We start from the raw sequence: 21,963 nt of genomic DNA on the forward strand, positions 1-21,963 counted from the left end.
GTTCTAGCGCCAATATGCTTTGGCATATTCTCTTTACTGCTGTATGCCTTCAGTTCATTCACATATCATGACTGATATCAATGAGGCCTCAGTATTCATTGAAAACTAATTGCTGGCCAGGACACAGCAAGGGACTTCCATAGCCTTCTTCAAAAGTGTCTGTCGATCTTTCACTCAAATCAAGATAGTCGGTCAAACAGATTGGGTTGGCATTTCTTTCAACAGTACAATGGTCCCTCATTAGTACACTGTAATGTCGGCTAGATTTTGTGCTTGAACCTGCAGATTCAGAGACAATCGACAATGTAAGTCAACTGAGAGAATGATTGTTTGCCTAATGAATGAGAACTACTTGGATCATGTGATCTGCCCATTTCTCAACAACTAAATAATGGGATGGGATTCCTAAAGATGGACAGAAGCAAAATGCTGTGTGTAAGTGGCTCATGAGATCATCTGCTCAGGGAACTAAATTGGGTGATGGGAGAAAAATATTCAGGCACAAGACAATTAACTTATATTTGTAAATGATGTGTTTATTGAAGGCTCACTTGGTAAACCGTTTGCAACAAAGAATCAGGAATGTACATGCATCACATTTAGTCAGTGTTAACCCAAGACATGATTACATGGGATGAACAACTACAACGTGTTAAGAAAGATGCGTCCTCCTGTAGAAGGGCTGGGCTCAAACTGGACCCGCAGAACTACACAAACGTTATAACAGAAATTTTCATTTTCGGACAATGCAGAGAAAGATTTTTATTCTGAAACCACTTTTCTACTAATGAAATGAATCAAATATTTGGAAAGCCCCCATCTATTTTCTGGGAAACATGAATTAGCTTTGAAAACTGTATAAAAGCTAAAATATATTTTACTGTTCTGATCGGTTCTGGATGAGCAACTCTGACAAAATCTGATTATGTGATCCTCAAAAGCAGGTACAATGACTAACCTGCAGTATTCCAGATGGTATGTACTGAGATTGGAAGTTCCCTCTGCTATTGTAAACTGTTGCATCTCTCAAGCAGAAGATTCACTTATGCCTCTGGTTCAAATATATTGTTTTTATTTAAAAAATATTTTTTTTAAATAAAGCCCTAATTTAAAAATGTACTTTCAGTGACATTGTACCAGATGTTATATTTGCAAACCAAACCTCTAAAATGTGTTAAAATTTGATAATTGTTCAGTGTTTTATTTAACTGTTCACCGTTTCAGCAGCTCTCTCCCACCTTCATAAATTTAATTAAAAAAAACTTGCAGTCCTTCCCAGTGCTTCACGAGTAGGTTGATACAAGTGGCTCATGCATCAGCATTGATCATTTCCACAGTCTTGAGAAGCAATTGCAAAAATAAAACAAAGAACTGAATTGCATCTTCTTTACGTCAACTCGATCTTCAGGTCCTCCCCATACTTGCGGATGAGCTTGCTGTGATTGTGATCCACAGACCACATGGGTGGAAGGTGCCGGGGCTGCATGTAGTCCAGGAAATGCTGGCGCCAACGTTTTTCTAAAGACATTAGGGCTCGGAGACCGCCAACTGCACAGGACTGTGTCACTTTCAGACCATGAGGGACATAGCTCTCATTGAATACCCTGAGAGAGGATAAAAGAGAAGTGGATAAATGCAAAGTCATTAGATTCATGCATCATACCTCATGTCAGGGCAAAATTCACATTAGAATTTAAAAGTCACAAGAATCCTCTAAGTAGAAAGAAATACATGGTTGTGCTGATACACTTGATGACGCTTCATAAATACCAGTTGGGCCAAATGGATCGTTTCCATGATGCCTGTTCTTTGTGATTTTGATGATGAAATTAATATAGCAGCATCATGTTAGGGAACAAAGAAAAACTTTGCAACTAAAGTCCCAGCAATCACATTAAGGCAAAGCTTCCTCTGATTTACCTCCAAAAATGCACTTTAGTCTGCAACCTTAGATTGACCCTTGACACACACACCCAGGGTTTCAAATTCCCCACCAATTACTGTTGTAGTCCCAGTAAAACCATTGACCATTTGGAACTAGGCAGTGGATCTATCTTTATCTTCTCACAGTCACTACATATCACTCACCTATCAAACTAAAGCAGGTTGTCTGGTGATTGTCACATCATTGTTTGCGAAACATTGCAAATTTCCCCGATTATAATAGTGACACACTGCTGTCTGTGCTGACACACTGCACTATGAAAATGGAAGCCTTTTGTTTTATAATTGAAGATTATTTTCCAACATGAAGAGAAGGAATATATGACTGATACTTCTGAAGTGGATTCCAGTGAGCTTACTGGAAAATGAAGGCATCAATATAGAACAGCAGTCATAGAGGAAGATTTAGGCAATGCTTTACCAAAAATAAAATGTATTAAATAATCAACTGTAAGTCCAATACTAAACTCAAGTTCACCAGAGGACAGTTAATTACTTCCTTGTACTTCAGTGCACATAAAATGATCTGGATTTTTAATGTTGAATATGAGGGTTACGATGAATGCCCCCATTCCAACTGTAGCATGGAATATCACCCATTGGGAGATACATGTATAATGCATTGACATTTGTTTCTTTGTCTATAAAATTGTAGGTCCATTTCCCAGCTGATCAAGGTTTCATGAGGGGAAGGAAGCAATTCAGCAGTTTAATTCTTATTTGCAGTAAGTCTTCTTCACCTGCCAATCCTTTGCTCACTGACCTATGCCAATTCCCAATCTGTCAACACTATGATTTTAAAGTCATCTTCTTTATGTCCCTGGTTTCACCCCTTTATACCTGCAATAACCTCTTTCTCCAGACCCCAAACCCTTAGGGTACCTTGCTTTCAACTAATTCTGGGTCTCTTGCGTATCCTATCACTCCAGAAATGGCTGCCAAGCCTTCAGTTCTCTGGGCTCTGGAACATCCTCCTCAAACCTCTGCCTTGTGCACATTCTCTCTCTCGCTCTCTAAGGCATACCTCAAAATGAACTTCTTACAGACTAATCTTTTTTAGTCATCAGCTCTACTGCCTCATGTGGCTGGTTGTTACTCATTAAGGTCCCTGAGAACCATTTTGGGATGTTCTTACTACACTTAAAGCACAAGATAACTGTAAATTGCTTAGAGTAAAGGTAAGATTGGAATCAAAAGTTCTCTCACCGCGTTTCCAGTGACGCTCCTTCTTCAAGGATCTCCCTTGTCAATGTCTCCTTACCATAGAAAGCCTTCAGAATATCCTGAAGCTCTTTCCTCCGAGTCTGGGGAAGGCCCTCAGCACGCAGCAAGGCCCGTGCTCCAGAACGCACCCGCCTGCGACCCGGATCCTCCAGTAGGCGAACACTTTCCTCACAACCAATCGGTGCATTGAACTCTGCAGCCAGCTGCTGCTTTAGAACATTGTCATAATAGTTCGAGGTGGCATGGCAGGCAGTGCATAAGAGCAGGACGTCGTGAGAATTGTGGTCTTTCATTTGGACCGGGAAGTGTCTCCGGTATTCATGGGGAACAATGTTCTTCCTAAAGAAGCACAAATCATTGAATTTTAGATAAAATAGTTGGAATGAAAACTGAAAATATGGGTTACCCAAAGTAGCCAGAATGGGAATGATTGAGTAATGTTTGCATTAATCACACCTTGAGAAACTATAACTTCACATTAGTATGTATCTATCACTCTACGCTCATTGATCTGCACTGGCATCCAGTCTGGCAACACGTCAATATTAAAAGAAATGCCTTTCCTCAAATACCTCAGTCTTAACTTTCCCTTTCTCCTTGAGTACTATAACCCTCTGATACACACTGCATACATCCAGTGCCAGTGCAAGTGACTCTTCAAAATGATGGTTGGAGTGATAACCATGTATTACGTATTGGATGGTGCTGACATGCTTCAGCATTGTTGCACTTAAGTAGGAAGTATTCAATCACATCCCGGGTCATGTCCTGTAGGTGGTCAAAAAGTTTTGCAAGTAAGGAGATTTGTTATGGGTCGAAAATAGCTAGCCTCTGATCTGCTCTTGCAGTCAAAATGTGTGCTAGACTAATTAAGCTTTGGATGATGGCGATCTTCATGATATGGATGGTGAGGAATCTGACTAATGTAATATCAAAAGATGATTTTGGAAGTGGTCATTAGCCTTGCATCTGTTTATTGCACGTATTACTCACCATCTGTCAGCCCAGGTTGTGCTGTTGACCACGCTTTGTTGCATTCATTATCTTGAGAAGTTGTGAATAAAACTGAACACCGCAATCATCAGCAGATATCCTGACTTCTGACCTCATTACAGACAGAAGTTATAATAACTATGTTTTATTTTAAAAATGTAAATTGGAAAATGGAAGCTTGGACTACTGTAATGCAGAGGGAAAAAGACAATGTGTTTTTTTAATAACTGGAAGCAAATGAAAACTACAGAGGAACCTTGATTATCCAAAGGACCCAGGTGGGCAGTATTTCGTTTTATTAATCGAATTCCAAATAATTGAATACTGGATAACATAGTTTAACCGAGCATCGGGACGTTGCCATCTTACTGGATAATCGATATCTGAATGCCAGATAATCGAGGTGCCTCTGTAGCGGATGTTTGCTCATTGGTTACACAAGAACTGTAACTTTTGAAAACTCGGAATTTGAACCTTCCGAGACATAATCTGTCATGAAATGCATTTGGGAATTAAAGAAAAACGTCCAGTAACAGCGTTTGACTGGGTTTAAGTAGCAGTTTTGTCACAGGAGTAAAATAAGAAAGCATTGGGCATAAAAACCTGCAAGCAAACCAAATCCCCTTTTTCAAAGATATCCTCCTCCAGTTAGTTATTGACTTGTCCATCATGATTTATGGCTAGATTGGCAGGACTAATTAATTGATTTTGGGATTGTTTAGCTTTGTCTAACATGCTGCCTACCTCCTTAAATCAAGGCCCTATCTCTCTTTTCAAATGAGCTTAGAAGAACCTACTATTCCAAGGAAGAGTAGGGGAGTTACCCAGCGTCCTCTGCTCAATATTTACTCCACAGTCATAGAGGTCTACAGCACTGAAAAAGGCCCATCAGCCCAGGATGTCTTCGCTAGTCAAAACGACCTATTTAACTATTGTAATCCTATTTCCAGCACTTGGCCCACAGCCTTGTATGCCTTGGCATCGTAAGTGCACATCTAAACACTTTGCAAATACTATGAGAGTTTCTGTCTCTATCATCCTTACAGACAGGAAGTTCCAAATTTCCACTCTCTGGGTGAAAAACAACCTCCTGTCCTTCACTTTAAACCTATGCCCCTTCCTGTCTGCCCTGTCTATGTTCCTCATAAATTTTACATATCCCAATCATGACCCCCTCAGTCTCCTCTGCTCTAAGGAAAACAAACCCCAGTCTATCCAATCTCTCTTCATAACTTTAACATCCTACTACATCTTTCCTGCACCCTGTGGGTGAAATGAGTTGTAAAATTCCTCATGTCCCTTTTATGTCTTCTATCATTGATAGGTCTGCTTTCAGCTACCATGAGCCTCAGAATGCAGAATTCCTTCCACGTCTCTCTCCTTCAAGGCACACTTGAAAAACTTCTTTGACCAATGTGTGTTTAGACTGTTCCAAGATCACTTCACATCGTTAAATTTTCTCTGATAATGCTTCACCTAAAGTGCTTTACTTTAACATTCCATAACATTAAGGGTACTGCACAAGCATAATATGCTTTTGTTTATCAAGTCAATGCCTTATGTCAGCATATTCCAAAACGACATATTCCAAAACCAGTTTGCAGACTGATGTGGAAGTGCTGAAGCCTGGTAAAGCTGAGGGTAAGATGAAGTCTAATTTATAATAAGTGTTATACAATCAGGTCAGGGCAAGCAAAATATCCAAAGTTCTAAGTAAATAATATGTACGGAAATATACAAAAGCATCTCTATTAGCTATGATGGATGAGTAAGAGATATCAATGTTTATTCCAGTGTCCAACACCACCTCACCTGATGTAAGACTCTCTCTTGCCACACACAACACAAAGGTTTTCCTTGGTTGTCAAATAATAATCTTCTTGAGATTCAGGTCTTCCTGATGGTTCAAACTTCAACTTCACAACAAATGGGTCCTCACTGATGAGCTCTAAATAAAAACACACGTTCATTCAAACTCAGAACACAACACTTTTAGATTTGAGGAACAAAAAAATCATATCACCTTCCTAGCCACGATTCAGGTTAATGTGGACACATCTGATGGCAGCCAAATGGAGTCAATTGAAAAGGATAGACAGGGGGATCCCCTGCTTTAACCCCAGGCTGCTAGGATGACAGACACAGGAATCTTAGAAAACTTAAACACCCATTTAACAGTCCTGACCAAAGAGCAGCAGGAAGAAGTGGTCACTCGACTACGGAAATTTAAAGGAACCTGCAGAGATCAGCCAGGGCTTACCTCACTAATAATTCGTAACAAAAATGTGGGAGAACACCACTCCCTACCCCATCCCAATACTGTTCTGCTGGAATTTGCACTTGCAGCCCTTATCTTACAAATTGCTCACATTGTGAGAAAGAACAATATCAACACTGTTGCTCTTTCCCAAGTGTGAACCTATAGAATACAACAGGGGAACTGACAATGCACCTCTTAGCTGTGTATTGACTTTCAAATGTGAAAGAGAGAAGGAATGACACATTTTCACTAGGTTAACCAAACTGATCTCTGGGATGGCATATGAAGAGAGACTGGATCAGTGATGACCATATTCACTGAAGTTTGGATGAATGAGGCCAGATTTCACAGAAACCCATAAAATTCAACAGGACCAGACAGGATAAATGTGGGAAGGGTGTTCGCGAAGATCCAGGAGTCCAGAACCAGGGGTCACAGTTTAAGGATATGGGGTAGGCCACCTAGAACTGAGTCTAGATCAGAGTGTCTGATATTTCAGGCAAAGATTTTCCTGCTCATCGGATGCTGCCTGACCTGCTGTGCTTTTCCAGCGCCACTCTAATCTAACTCTGATCTCCAGCATCTGCAGTCCTCACTTCCAACTAGAACTGAGATGAGGAGAAATCTCTTCACCAAGAGTGGTGAGCCTATGGAATTTCCTGCCACAGAAAATGGAGTGGAGGCCAACAGATTGAATATTTTCAAGGAGGAGATCTTATAGTAGGGACATATCTTTCTGAGGGGTAAAGGGATTAGAAGCTATGAGGAGAAGCAGGAAGAGGATACTGAGTTGGATGATTAACCATGATCATACTGAATGACAGAGCAGATTCCAAGGTTCTGAATGGCCTATTTGTGTTCCTATTTTCTATCTGTTTTCTTTGAACAGAAAGCTTGTTAAAAATATAGAACGATTAACATGCACAGAGTCGTCAAAATATTGAACAATGGATCCTCAATTAGAAAGGTAGAAATTATTTAAGTTGGAACTGACTCCTTAATGGGTCAACAACAGAACCAAAGTTCACCTGGTTATGAAGTTCTGAACCTTGGTGGAATCTGCTCTTGACATTACAACAAAGAACAGCAGACAGCACTGCAGACTGATAGCCAAGGCTGCGACGAGTCCAAGTCTCCCTGAAGCCTAGTTCCAGAAAGATTCTTATATTTGCCTGCAAAGTAGACCAATTCCTTGTACCCCCAGGATCATCTTGCTGCGCCAACACCAACCTTAAAGGAATCCTGCAACTCTTGCCGTCAGTCAACTGGACATGCCTGGGAGTGGGGGATGTGTGTTGTGTTGTGGGTGTGGGTGTGGGTGTGAGAGTGTGGGTGTGTCCAGTCTGTCTCTCTCTCCTGTCCATAACAGATGCAACTATTTTCAGTATTCTTCTGTAATTCATTGTTCTCGGCAGTGGCAGCATAGTTCAGTCTCTTTTGCTCTCAAACTGAAGACCAACCTACCCCCAATGCCCTTGTCTATGTACCATTGAGCCTTCTTCCTGTCACAGGTGCACAGAGGTTGTCCATCTGGAGCATGGAGGAAGCAATTGTCATAGAGAGGCGATTTCCTGAAAAAAGTGAAATAATTAGCAATGATTCCCTATGAAGTAATCATCAGAAACACACCTGCAGAGGACCTGAACAATCATCTGCCATGAATAGCACAGCTCCATGTGCTAACAGAGGTTAACATTCGAACCAATGACAGTCAACCTTAGTCTTTGAAAATGCTATGTCTGCACTCACTACCCTTGTGCACAAGCTGATGTCATGCTTTTTGTCACACTTTATGTCAAATGCAAGTGACTTTCAGATTTGTGCATTTAATGTGGAGACTAACTACTGGATTCCTTCAATGTTTTTTCAGAACTTTTCACCGATGATTCCCCCGAAACCTCTGCAATCTAGTTTTCTTAAAAACTTGGATGAAATAAAATGCAGAATTTACAAGAACGTTTTTTAATGCTTGCTGAAGTTTTACCTGCAGACTACAAATCTCATTTTTGGGTTGATCAATTTGCTCAGGCTGGAGACTAGGAAAACTACATCAGGATTGTGCAGCTGAGTAGTGTGCAGAATATTTAACTTCCCAGGTTGCACAGTACTGTTCAGCCAGCTATACTGATGAAATATTCCAACCACTTCTGACCAAGATTTTCTTGAAAAGTTAACTCTTTGAATAGTAGTTTAGAGAAAACATTTTAAAATCTTCATTTAGGTAAAACATTTATTGAGACTTTGAAAAGAAGTTGTGTGTTATACAAAGGGATTACACACCGTAACATGCATTAAGCTAAGAAACGAAACATTTCCTCCCCATCTCTGGAATCATAGAATCCCTATAGCGTGGAAGCAGGCCATTGGTCCATACCGACCCTCCGAAGAGCATCCCACCCTATCCCATGGCTAACCATGTGGCCTATATATCCCTAGATTCTATATGAAATTTAGCTTGGCCAATCCACCTAACCTGCACATCTTTGGACTGTGGGAGGAAACCAAAGCAAAGCACCCACAGGAAACCAAAGCAAACATGGGGAGAATGTGTAAACTTCACAAGTCGACGAGGGTAGATTGGAACCCAGGTCCCTGGTGCTGTGAGGCAAAAGCGCTGACCACTGAGCCACCGTGCCACCTGTTGTCATGTAAAACACTAAACAGGGAATGTAATGAGAGAAAATGTGAGTTTTGCACCTTGGCAGGAAGAATAGAAGAGGTCAATATTGTTTATATGGGTAAAGACTGCAGAAACCTGCAGAAAGGTTTGGGGTCCTAGTGCATGAATCACAAAACGTCAGCAGACAATTTCAGCAGCTAATAAGGAAGCAAATGGAATACTGGCCTTTATTTCAAAGGGAATGGATTATAAAAACAGGGGAGTCTTTCTAAAACTTCACAAAGTTCACAAGTTAGACCAGATCTGGAATACCATGAATAGATTTGGTTTCCCCTAATGTAAAAAAAGATGTATTAGTATTGGAGATAGTCCAGCGAAGGTTCATTGGGTTGATCCTAAGTATGGAATCACTTGCTTATGAGAGAGTCAAGAGGTCAAGTAGTTTGGGCTTGTACGCATTGGAGTTTCGGAGAATGAGAGGGCACTTTATTGAAACATAAGATTCTTCGAGGTCTTGACAAGGTAGATGCAGAGACGTGGTTTCCCTTGTGAGAGACCATTCATTTAAGGCAGAGACGAGGAGGAATATTTTGTTCCAAAGAGTGTGTGGAATTGTTTACTATGGAGGCCTGTCAAAGCCGGATGGTTAAGAATTCTTTGAGGCTGAGGAAGACAGATTTCTTATCTTTTAAAGAATCAAATGTTAAGGGGATAAGGCAAGAAAATAGTACTGTGGATTATCAGATCAGGCATGAACTAATAGGCTAAGCAAGAATCAAAGTTGTGGAATAACACCAACATTCTTGAAAGGAATAATGGGAGCACACTGCTCTTTAGAAACGAGAAGTAGAATTCTGGAAAGATATCCCACAAAAGAAGATAATTAAGATTTTGAGTAACAGATCTTGGAGGCACCATAACAATTTGCATTTACACAGCACCTTTACCACAATAAAACAGCCCAAGGCATTTCAGATGAGCATCATCCAAAAAGCTAATAAGGAGCTATAAGACAAAAATGTAAAAATTTGGTCGAAAGGGCTGGTTTCAAAGAGATTCTTAAATTATGACAGAGATGGAGACATTTAGGGGAGGGAATTCTGCAACTGAAGGCTTCAAAAGCAGAAGCATGGCTGTCAGAGCAGCACAAAAAATACCAGGTGCTCGGGCAGGCAGAAGAGACCTTAGAGAGTTGGAGGAGATTGCAGAGATGGGGAAAAGGACAAGGCCGTGAAGACATTTAAGAACACTGAGGCAAAATCTAAGAAGAAAAATAAAGGAAGCTCAACCTAGCCCCAAGTGGGAAAAAAAAACTTCACAATGGTTTGGGGAAAGATGAGGGGAAACAGAGATCATGATACAAATGCTGCCAGAAACACATTATTCCAATAAAACAATCAATGCTTGTGGCACCTCAACTCAATTGAAGACTGATATAGAGGGCTTTGACAATGAAGTCATTATGCATTGATGTCCTGCACCGGTTTATTCTTCCTAGTCCCCACAACCTTCAGCTGCTTCAGTGACCTTCAGTTTGCACAAGGTCAGAAGTGGGAACGTTTACTGATGATTGTACAATGTCCAGCACCACTTGCAACTCCAAACCTAGACAGACAGAGATAACTGAGGGACTGGTAGGGCCCTCAAGTTTAGATGAAAAGAGGCCAGGGACTGCATTGGAATCTGGTGCTATTCATTTAGATTTAAAGCTGCCTGAGCATGAGGAGAGAATGAAAAAATACTGGAGAAGGAAGGAAAAAGTCAAAGGAAAGCAGAAATAGATAACTGTAAATGGAAAATAAAAACAGGAAGTGAAAATGAGAATTGCAGCTAGAATTGCAAACTAAAATTAGAATTGCAAAAGGAAAAGAAAGCATGGAGACATGCAGATAAGCTTAAAATGATGTGACTGAAACAGAAGATGCACTAAAGTGGAGAGAATCTGAACCATAATTTGAAATCCAGTAAGGAAATGTTTAAGTTTGCATAGGTCCTACTCAAATTAGAGAAAAAGATTTCAGAGACAATCTTCATGTGGTTTGAGAAAATGGCTAGGCAAAAGAGGGCTGTACATTGCTGATGGGAGTAAGTTGACAGGTTAAGCACAGGAAATTCATGCATCACTCTCAGTGGAGGTTTCTCAGCTCAATGATGTTATGAAGACAACTATATTGATGGCATGTGAGCTAGTCCCTGAAGCATTTAGGCAGTGTTTGGAATTTTAGGGAAACTGCCAGAGCTAACCTGCACAGGGAATCCCTGACTTATGAGCGCTCGTACTTACGGACATAATCCCATGCAAGGGTGTCATTTTAAAGATCCAACATATGAATATTTTCTGTACTTACGAACAGCTACTTTATGCTGTCCTGCATTGAGTTCCGACCTGCGCATGGGCTCGAGAATGGAACCCATTTGGAACCCTGGGCTGCCTGTATTGAATTGAAAAGGATTTCGCGAAGTAATTTTGGTATGTTGGATAGAAGCATTAGAAGCTGAAACCACGTATGAAGCTGTTAGAGAGATTATGCGCTTAAAAGAATTTTTAAAAAGTCACTACCTTCTGTAATAAGAACCCATGGTGAGGGCTAAAGGGTTGCATTTCCTAGACAGACAGCAATAATGCCCAATGATTAACAGCTAATCCACGAAATGTAACCTTTTATCCCAGTCACTGTCAGAAATACAAAAAGCATAGAAAAGTAACAGGAAGGTGAGAGCCAAGAATGAATAGCTGGGAATACCCCAGGGTCTCCTCCTCAGATCAAAGGCAAAGTACTAAGGGTGGAAGTGAAAACTGGAAGTCAGTGTGTTTCCATTGTAGAAAGGTGGGGCCTTTGTTTCAGAATGCTGGAAGCTGAGACTCATTGGAGCTCTTAAGAGTGCATCTGAGTAGGAAACTCAGAAGGAAAAGGCCACGGATCAGATAGCAGCTTTAACTATAACGAAGAGACACTACGGTGAGTGCAGAAGTTGTACATAGGGTAGATGAACGATTTGAAAGGATTTTATCTAAAAATAAGCTAACCCCCTTTTCTTCAAAGAGATCATTCAAGCTCATAACTACACTAAGGAGTACAGAGGTTATTTAAATCATGCTGCTGGAAGCCCAAAGTGTTGGTAAATGGATAAATGGAGAGTATATCCAGGTTCCATTGTACAATGCCCAATTGGATTGAGACTTGTTGGCTGCACAAGTGGTAGTTAAGAAATTATCTAGCAGCAGTGAAACCTATGGCTTTGCCTATAACTACAAAAAACCTATCTAAAGCTAAGAAAACGGAAGAATCGTCAAGAGTAGGTTCTGGGTATTTTTCCATCATGTAGTGACCAGAGGGATGGTTAAACAAAGTTCATCACCAGGGGTCATAGTAACAATGCATGTAAAACATGTTGTTAGGGTGGCTGAAATGACCTAAGGAAGATAGTTCAAAAGAAGCATTTGGCATGTTTTTATTAATTAAGTCTCAGGATGCTGCATCTGTCTGTCCACTCTGAAGCTGAGGGTAAATGCCATTACATCAAAAACGGAGCTCTGATAAGGAGATATCCTCACTAATTACAGAATGAAGACTGGATGGTTCTTCATTAAATAGTGGTTTGCCTCAATACTATAAGGAGATATGAAATTCTTAATGTAGGGCATGTAAGAATATACAAAATGCAGGCATTGATATACATTTATTTTATCTAGCCAAGATTCCATAAGGATGTAGTGCGGTTCCGTAAAACATATCACACATGTCAGGTGGTAGGAAAATAACAGGTAATGAAACTACTACCTTTGAAACCCATACCAGTTTGTTGAAGAGCCATTCAGTTGAGTGGTAGTGGATTGTGTAGAATCATTACCAAGAAGTGAAAGTAGGACACTAGTATATCCTTACAAAAAGGATAAATCTTACTAGACTACAGGGCTGCTCTCATTAGAAAGAGATGACTGGTAATGGTTTAATCTGAGCATCATGACATATCAGGAAAGGGGAGAAGTAGAGAAAAATAATCCTTCATAGCAACCTCAACCAGTACAGAAATTGAACCCACATTATTAGTATCACTCTGCATCTCAAACCAACTGTCCAGCCTACTGAGCTAAACCAATCCCAATTATGGATATGACAACCTGATTTACAAAAGCTATTCCTTTAAGGACAGGTACAGTTATGGTAGTAATAGATAAATTAATTCAGTTTTTCAAGCATTATTGACTAACACTTGAGATAAAGTTAGAATCCTGAGCAGACTTTTTGTTTAAAGATTTCCAGGAAATCATTAGCAATTTGAGCATAAAACAATTGAAGTCAACTGCATTACATCCACAAGCCCAGGAAACTTTGGGAATCATCAGAGACGTAAAAACCATGATTAAGGCATACTTTATTGAAATCCCATGAATTTGGACAAAGGATTAGATTTCTTACTATTTTCTGCCAGATATTCCCCAAATGAATCTCCTGAGTCTATTTGAACTGAGTTATGGTCAGGAGATTAAAGGACCGTTAAATTGACTGGGGAGACCTTCTTGAACCAAAAAGACAAATCTGCAAAGTTGAATTACACATCTAGCAAAGCTCACAGGAGCATGGAGAGCACAAGAAAACGTGAAGGTCTCTTAGGCAAAAATGTGAAAATAGGCAGATAAACATTCAGCAACTACTTTTAAAGGAAGAGATGACATATTGGTAGTGTTGCCTCTGCAAGGTGAGCCTCAAAGCGAAATTTAGTGGTCCATAAAACGTAGTTAGGAGCGTTAGTAAAATGATTTATCTGGCAAATATACCAGGTCATAGGAAGAAGAATTGGTTATGCCACATAAATGTGTTGAAAATATATCATCATAGGGAACAAGTGTGTCGAGGTTGCAAGAGTAGTTGAAGATGACACAAGAAATAAGAGTAAGGTAGGAGAGGCAAAACTCATACAGCCTCACTCACGTGAGTGTTCGGACAGTTCATAAATTGAGTCATAGAAAGTTACAGCACAGAAAGAAGCCCTTTGGCTCATCATATCTTTGTCAGTCATCAACCTTCCATCTACGGTAATCTCATTATCCAGCACTTGGCCCATAGCCTTGTGTGTTATCATGTTTCAAATGCTCATCTAAATACTTCTTAATTGTCTTGAAGATTCCTGCTATTACCATTCTTCGAGGCAGTTGAGTTCCCTCTGGGTGATAAACATTTCCTCCAATCGTCTCTAAACCTCATGCTCCTTACTTTAAAATGGTTACTGATCCCCCCACTGAGGGGAACCATTTCTTTCCAACTATCCTGTCTAAACCCCTCAGAATTTTATACACCTCAGTCAAATCTCCTGCTCAGTCTTCTCTGCTCCAAGGAAAACAACCCCAGCCTAGCTAGTCTCTCTTCATAGCTGAGTCGCTCCAGCCGAAGCAACATCCTGGTAAACCTGTTCTGCACCATGTCTACTACAATTATATTCTGCATATAGTATGGCAGCCAGAACTAACTGAACTTATATACAGCTTCATCATAACCTCCCTGCATTTGTATTTAATGCCCTGACTAATAAAGGCAAATCCCATATGACTTCTAAGTATCTACCTGCCCTGCTGCCAACTGGAGGATCTTGTGAGACTACTGAGGAAGCGTGAGGTAATCTGTAAAGATACACCTGGGTGAACTACAATAGCTAAACATAATGTGGACATAGGACAGTCAGGACCCATAAAACAGTATCCTTATAAGTTGAGACCACAAGGTGGAAACAAAGATTAAAGTAGCTGGAGTTCACCAGTACTACTGGGTTATTAAACTGATTGGATCAACTGGACTTTCTATAGTTCTAGAAAGGTAAATATAGTCACATCGACAAGTTCATATCTAAATCCACGGTTAGAAGACTGCATTGATCGAGTTGGTTATGCTTAAGATTAATCTATTGAAGTGCTATAGCCAAGTGCCAGTGACATCACAGGCTATTGAAATAGCTTAGGTAGCACCAAATGGTTTGTATTAATTTAGAGTGATGCCATTTGGATGAAAGAACACCTCAGCTACATTCCAAAGGCTTATAGATTGAGTTGTAGTTGATGTTCATAACTGTAGTTTATTTAGACAAAATTATAGTATATAGTGTCACATGGGAAGAACATAAATGATTTGGATGTGAACATAGGTGGAATAGTTATTAAGTTTGCAGATGACACCAAAATTGGAGGTGTAGTGGACAGCGAAGAAGGTTACCTCAGGGTACAACAGGATCTTGATCAGATTTGAGCTATAGGCAGAATAGGCTGGGGCTGTTTTCCCTGGAGGGTCGAAGGCTGAAGGGTGACCTTATAGAAGTTTACAAAATCATGAGGTGCATGGATAGGATAAATAGATAAGATCCTTCCCCTGGGGTGGGGAGTTCAGAACTAGAGGGCATAGTTTTAGGGTGAGAGGAGAAAGATATAAACAGGACCTTAAGGAGTAACTTTTCCACGCAGAGGGTGGTGCATGTATAGAATGAACTGCCAGCGGAAGTGGTGGAGGTGGGTACATTTACAGCATTTAAAAGACATCTGGATAGGTAAATGAATAGGAAGGGTTTAGGACATGGGCCAAGTGCTAGCAAATGGGACTAGATTAGGTTAGGACATCTGGTTGGCATGGATGAGTTGGACCAAAGGGTCTGTTTCCGTGTGGGCTGTAATCTCTATAATTCTATGTAGAAGGCCTGTTTAAGCAATTATAGTTGGCTAGTTTAATCATAAATTGAGCTAGAATTCAGGAAAGAAGAAGTAATTTACCCAGGTCATACCACAGGTCAAGGACAAGTGTTACAAAAGACAGTGAGACTGAATGCTCTAATAGAACTCACTGTTCCTAAAGCTAAACAAAAACATAGAATGTTACAGTGCAGTACAGGCCCTTCGACCCTCAATGTTGTAGTCATAACATTTTTAGGAATGTGTAGACTTTACCAGAAATTCATGCGTAATAGCTGTGTCTTGAACAAATTTGTTAAAAGAACAAACAAAAATGGCACAGTCAGCAGAACACCATCTCTTGAGAAGCTGAAGGGACAATCTAATAAGAAACAGTGCTGGTTGTCCCTATTTTTCAAGACTTTTCAAATTGGAAATTGATGAAAGTGACTTGAGTGCAGTTTTCTTGCAGGATGAAGAGTCAGCAATAGAAAAGCCAGAAAGACAGGGGATTTAAGATTGACTGGCACTTTAACACTTTGAAGTTTACATCTGACAGTAAAAAAAAATACTAATTCACACTGAGTATAATGAATTGGCCTTCAGTGAAAAGTCGAAAACCAGGAATTCCAGGCTATTTAGATGGAATTTTTTTATTGCAACTATTTAAATTTTATTCACATTGCCGTAAAAGATAATATAATTGATGATACATTGTCCAGAATGATAAGTGCTAGGAATAAGTTAGAAGTTTCAGAAATTCTAAGATCGTAGATTACAATATAAGAATCCAGTAGCACCACTGCAGTTTTGTCTCAAGACCATTTCCTATTGTTCTCAAAAAATAAGTTTGTCACAGTGACATCATAGGCTAGGAAAGCCTCCAAGTCCAACTACGCATCAGTTACATTACCCAACCCTGTAAATGATCTGAGGAAGTGGAAGCTCCATTCCTTTCTGCTTGTTTTGCAGCCAGATTCTACAGCAATCTAACAGGAATCTTCCAAACTGACACCAATATTTAGAAATTAAAAGCTTATGTGAGTTGCACCAAGCGTCATTCACATTCTTGATTTAAGATTCAATTTGTCTGGAGCAGACTCTATCAATTAAACTAATCGTGTCCTCCGACCTGGCCAAGTTCTGGGTTTTCTCCAGGTGGTCCAGTTCCGGCCCACAGTCCAAGATGTGCAGGTTAAGTGGATGGGCTCTGCAAGATGTGTAGGTTAGGTGGATTAGTCACGGGGATTTCAGGATTGTATAATGGGGAGGGTCTGGGTTGGATGCTTTTCGGAGGGGGTATGGCTGAATTGCCTGCTTCCACGCTGTAGGGATTCTATAGTTCCAAGTCAAAATCAAGAGACTGAATAAATTGCACTGGTTAAAAAAGGCTCCTCAAATTATGCACATTTTTATGGAAACAGAGAAATCTGTAGGCATGTCTTAAAACAGATTATATTTGCTAAGAAACTAGCTAGTGAACACTGACAAAAACAATTTTTTCAAGTGGGCTTTAAATGACTTAGAGGTACATGAATGGACATCCTAAAAATTTGTATTTTTGGTAATAGACTCAGAAATATATATCAAGAAATGCTTAATAATTACTTTCATAATACAAAGGAACTGCTTATGCTTATTGCTATTTGTGGGGTTTTGCACATTCCCTATTTTACTGTGGTCAAAAGTATTCATTAGTTGTAGAGAAGCATTTTCAGATGCCCCGAGGTAATGCAATGTATTATGTATGACAATATGGTGACTCTGTTCAAAAGGTGCAAGAGATCCAGCAATGAGGCAAGATGCAAAAATGGAGAATGGCTATTTCATGGCAGGGAGCAGGTGACCAGTACCTATGAATCAGTGCAAGCAGAGAAATGGTAGATTTAGGTGACATAGGGACTATTGGGGCTGGTAGTGTTCAACAGTTTGAAGAAAGAATTAAGTAAATACATTTTCAAAATAAATCATAATGCATTTTGAATATTACAAGAGAAAATATATTTAGAATTTTAAGGCTTATTCAATTTTCAGTTGAACCAAAAATTTATACCATTTACACTATCCACCCCTGTCAAAGGTCTAGGAAAGTGGAAGCTCCGTTCCTTCCTGAACCTTTTGGATAATACAGTTATAGTAACTTGTACTTTTCAAGTTCCAGTTTTGGCTCCATCTTAAACAACATTGATTAATTCAGCATGACAATCTGGAGATTCCTTATGTTTGGTAGGAGTTTAAATGCAACTTCCTACACTCAGACTGTGGCAAAGTAATTGATTAAAACGATAAATTTCAATATCACAATAAACTCTTATTCAGAAGAAAGGGCCACTTGGCTTCGGTGATTTTAAGGAACTCTCAGAGTTCAAGAGAGCAACTAGAACAGGTTCTTAGATCATTCCACTTTTACACTTCGCAACCCAACAAAGTCAAACTTGGCCAAGCGTGACGTACAAGGTAAATTCAGGAGAAGGGACAAGAGCTGAAGGGCAAGTGTTCAGAAATGGTCCATTCACTGAAATGGTAGGAGAGCAAGGAGACCAATTTTCTGATCAAAGCATCAATTTGAGGGGGAAAAATCAACAAAACTGTGTGTGAAGGAAACTGGTAAAGGACCATCAGCAAGTTTCCAGCCCCTTTTCATATCGGAAAAAAAGCTGCCACCTATTTTGTTCTCTCTTATGAAACACAGCCACACATATAAGTGGAAACACAAGAATGCACCGATACCAGATCTTTCTTAACCACCAGCTAGCACACTGCAGCACCAAGATGACCTGATCATTTTCAATCACATAAGGAAATCCCAGCTACAGATATACTAGATTGTGTACAAGTTAGAAATTAGCACACAAACTATATCTATTTTACCTGGCAGAATATCCCACCCCTAGCGGTTTGTGTTGAGTTTTTCTTGGATCTGGGGTGTTCAGGTGTGATGCAGATTTCTGGTTTGCCCCAAACTTCTTGTTTCGCCGTCTCTGTTGCGAGTTCACGTCTCCTGTTCCATCTTCCCCTCTGCTACTTCCCATCTTGCCCTTAAATGGGACATCTATCAGGCCCTGGCACCGTGCCAGCATCTGCTTCCAGGTGGGCTCACAGTCACATGGCACACAATTTTCAAGTAGTGCAGAACCGAATCCCAGCAACTGAAAGTACAGAGCCACTGATATCTGGGCATCTTGTGCAGCATAGGCTACCTGAGGGCACAAAATAGAATGCAGAAGTGAGATACAAACTAAAACCATTACCCAAAACCTGCAAATGTGTCAAAACAAATTACTGTGTGTAATAAGAGACTGGTTGGTGAATACTAGAGACATAAGAACAGGAGCAAGCCATGCAGTCCCTTGTGCCTGTTGTGCCATTAGATTATGGATACCTTTGATATAATCACATGTTTGGTGAACATAAACACACATCAATATCAGATTTAGATCTAACAACTAATACAGCACCCACTGCCATTTTCTGAAAAAAAGCACAACATTTTAGATGACCCTTAGTGCGTGGAAGTGTCTTCTAAACTGAACTCCCGCAATTTTTTTCCCAATACTAGATTCCCCAGGCAGTGGAAATAACTTCTCCAAATCTACCCAATCAGTGCTCTTAATACCTTGAAAACTAGAATTAATTTTACACTTTGTCTTTCAAGTTCCCAAGGATAGGTCCTTAAATTATGTAATCTGTCCTCATCTGTTAACCACTGGAGTCCAGGTCACATTTTTTGTGAATTGATACTACACTCTCTTGAAGGTCAATTTGTCCTTGCTAAGGTGTTTGTTTGTTTGTTTTCAATGTTTCTGAAGTGTCTAACCAGAGCTGTGTATAGCTGTATCATGACTTTTGATAGCTCATACTTTAGTCTTCAAGATAAAACCATTCAACATTTTATTAGCATGTTTTATTATCATTCAGACACATCCTTGATAGCTTCATGATATGCATAAATGGACCTCTGCTGTTTCTCGCTTTTCACCATTTAAAAAAACATTCTGGTCTATGTTTTTTGGCCCAAAGTGGATGACCTCACACTTGCGTATACTAAAATTAATTTGTCACATTTTAATCTCAGTGATACTAACAGTTATTCTCATGTTTAATAGAACAAAAAGATCTAAGGCTCTACACAGGGGTATTAGAAAATGATACCAAGCCACATAATGAGGTATTCATTCAAGTGATAAATGTCTTGCTTAGAGAGGTAGGTTTCAAGGATATCTTAAGGGAAGGAAGCAAGATAGAGAGGAGGAGAAGTGCTGGGAGTGAATACCTGAGCTTAGGGGCTCAGATGCTGAAGACGTGGCCACCAATGGAGGAATGATTCAAGTTCAGAATCCTCCAGTGACCAGAATGAGAAAAGCACAGATGTTCCGGGGCCATGTGGAACCAGAACATTAAATCTTTTTTTAAAACTTTAGTCACTAGGAAGCGGGTATTGCTGCCTGGACTGCATTTGTTGCTCATCCCTCAAAAGGTGGTGGCACCTTCTTGAACCAGTGAAGTCAATTTGCTGTAGATGTACTCAAAATAATGTTAAGGAGGGAATTTCAAGACTCTGAGCCAATGGTACTGAAGGAACAGGGATATATTTCCAAGTCAGGATGGTGTGTGGCTCAGACTAAGATACCTTAATGAATTTCTGCAGAGCGTCGGCATTTTTTACACAATTCGTGTTTCTGGTCTGAAGTGCATTACCCAGAAGTGTGGTCCAGGCAGAGTCAACTGAGGCATTCAAGAGTGCACTGGATGACTAGAATTTTTAGAATTAGAATTAGAATCCCTACAGTGTGGAAACAGGCCCTTTGGCCCAACAAGTCCACACCGACCCTGCGAAGAGTAACTCACCCAGGCCTATTCCCCTACCCTATATTTACCCCTAACTAACCTACTCATCCCTGAACACTATGGGCAATTTAGCATGGCCAATTCACCTAACCTGCACATCTTTGGATTGTGGGAGGAAACCAGTGCACCCGGAAGAAACCCACACAGACATGGGGAGAATGTGCAAACTACACAAAGACAGTTGCCTGAGGCTGGAATCGAACCTGAGTGCCTGGCGCTGTGAGGCAGCAGTGCTAATCACTGAGCCACCATGCCACCCTTAATATTTGAATGTGCAAAGGTATAGGGAAAAAGGCAGATGAATTGCACTAATCTATAATTGCTCATTGTGATTGCACCAGCTGTCGAATGTGCTGAATGACATCCTCCAGCACCATAACAATTTTGCGATTCTACGAACAGGATGGGAGATTTGAGGGAGGGAATTTGAAAATAAGGATGGAAATTGTAAAATCACAATGATGACTGATTGGGACATAGCACTCAGTGAGTACAGGAGCGATAGGGTCTTGATGTGATACAAGACAGAGGCAGTGTAGCTTTAGAAGACCTCAAGTTAAGGGGGGATAGAATGCAAAAAAAACAGCCAGAAGGCAATGGAGCAGCCAAGTCCAAAATTATCAAGATATTAATGAAAGCTTCAGCAGCAAATGAGCTGAAACAAAAGCGAAGTCAGGATATTTTGATACCAATTTCAAATTACTGACTTGGTTATGTTTATTTGGTGAATTCCAACCCTGATGTAAGATGAGCTTCCTTGGGGGTGACTGGCATGATGGCCTTTTCTGGTAGAAATACACAATATTGAACACATTTTCCATGTCCTTATTTTGACCAAAGTCAATTTTTTTCTTGACTTCTCTTCATTCTTTCTCTGATGTAATTGTCAAAGTTTTGTATTGATCGCTTGTAAGTTTCATTTCCTCGTCCCTATTTACACCTCTTACTATCTGTCTTGTCAACTTCTGTTATTCTTTAGAGCACTCCCATTTATCATATCCTATTTTTATGCATTCTTTATTTTTGTTAAGTTTTGTTTCACTTTATTCTTCACTTCTCAAGTCACCCAGGGATTGTATTCCCACCAAATGTTAGTTTTTGAAAATCTCCTAATAACTGACAAGAAGAAATTAGATTAGATTACCTACAGTGTGGAAACAGGCCCTTCGGCCCAACAAGTCCACACCGACCCTCCGAAGAGAAACCCACCCCCTATATTTACCCCTGACTAATCCACCTAACACTATGGACAATTTAGCATGGCCAATTCACCTAACCTGCACATCTTTGGACTGTGGGAGGAAACCGGAGCACCCGGAGGAAACCCATGCAGACACAGGGAAAATGTGCAAACTCCACACAGACAATTGCTCGTGGCGGGAATTGAACCCGGGTCTCTGGCGCTGTGAGGCAGCAGTGCTA

At 40.2% G+C, this 21,963-nt stretch overlaps 1 protein-coding gene across 3 annotated transcripts in view; it reads right to left on the minus strand.

Annotated features, from left to right (window-relative positions):
• Positions 1-515: 515 nt before the first annotated feature.
• The window catches only part of exd2 (exonuclease 3'-5' domain containing 2), a 54,388-nt gene continuing 32,940 nt past the window's right edge, over positions 516-21,963 (minus strand). For 2 of the 3 annotated variants that reach the window (XM_043698187.1, XM_043698186.1), the window contains exons 6-10: positions 18,565-18,893; positions 7,886-7,992; positions 5,974-6,109; positions 3,151-3,507; positions 516-1,604 (exon numbers count right to left, since the gene is read on the minus strand). In XM_043698187.1, coding sequence (XP_043554122.1) covers positions 1,388-1,604; positions 3,151-3,507; positions 5,974-6,109; positions 7,886-7,992; positions 18,565-18,893 — 1,146 coding nt within the window. In that variant the 3' untranslated portion in view covers positions 516-1,387. The remainder of the gene's footprint in view (positions 1,605-3,150; positions 3,508-5,973; positions 6,110-7,885; positions 7,993-18,564; positions 18,894-21,963) is intronic. The other variant, XM_043698188.1, reaches the window with a different exon arrangement.

Source organism: Chiloscyllium plagiosum, chromosome 10, assembly GCF_004010195.1.
Source record: "Chiloscyllium plagiosum isolate BGI_BamShark_2017 chromosome 10, ASM401019v2, whole genome shotgun sequence".
NCBI classification, from domain to species: Eukaryota; Metazoa; Chordata; class Chondrichthyes; order Orectolobiformes; family Hemiscylliidae; genus Chiloscyllium; species Chiloscyllium plagiosum.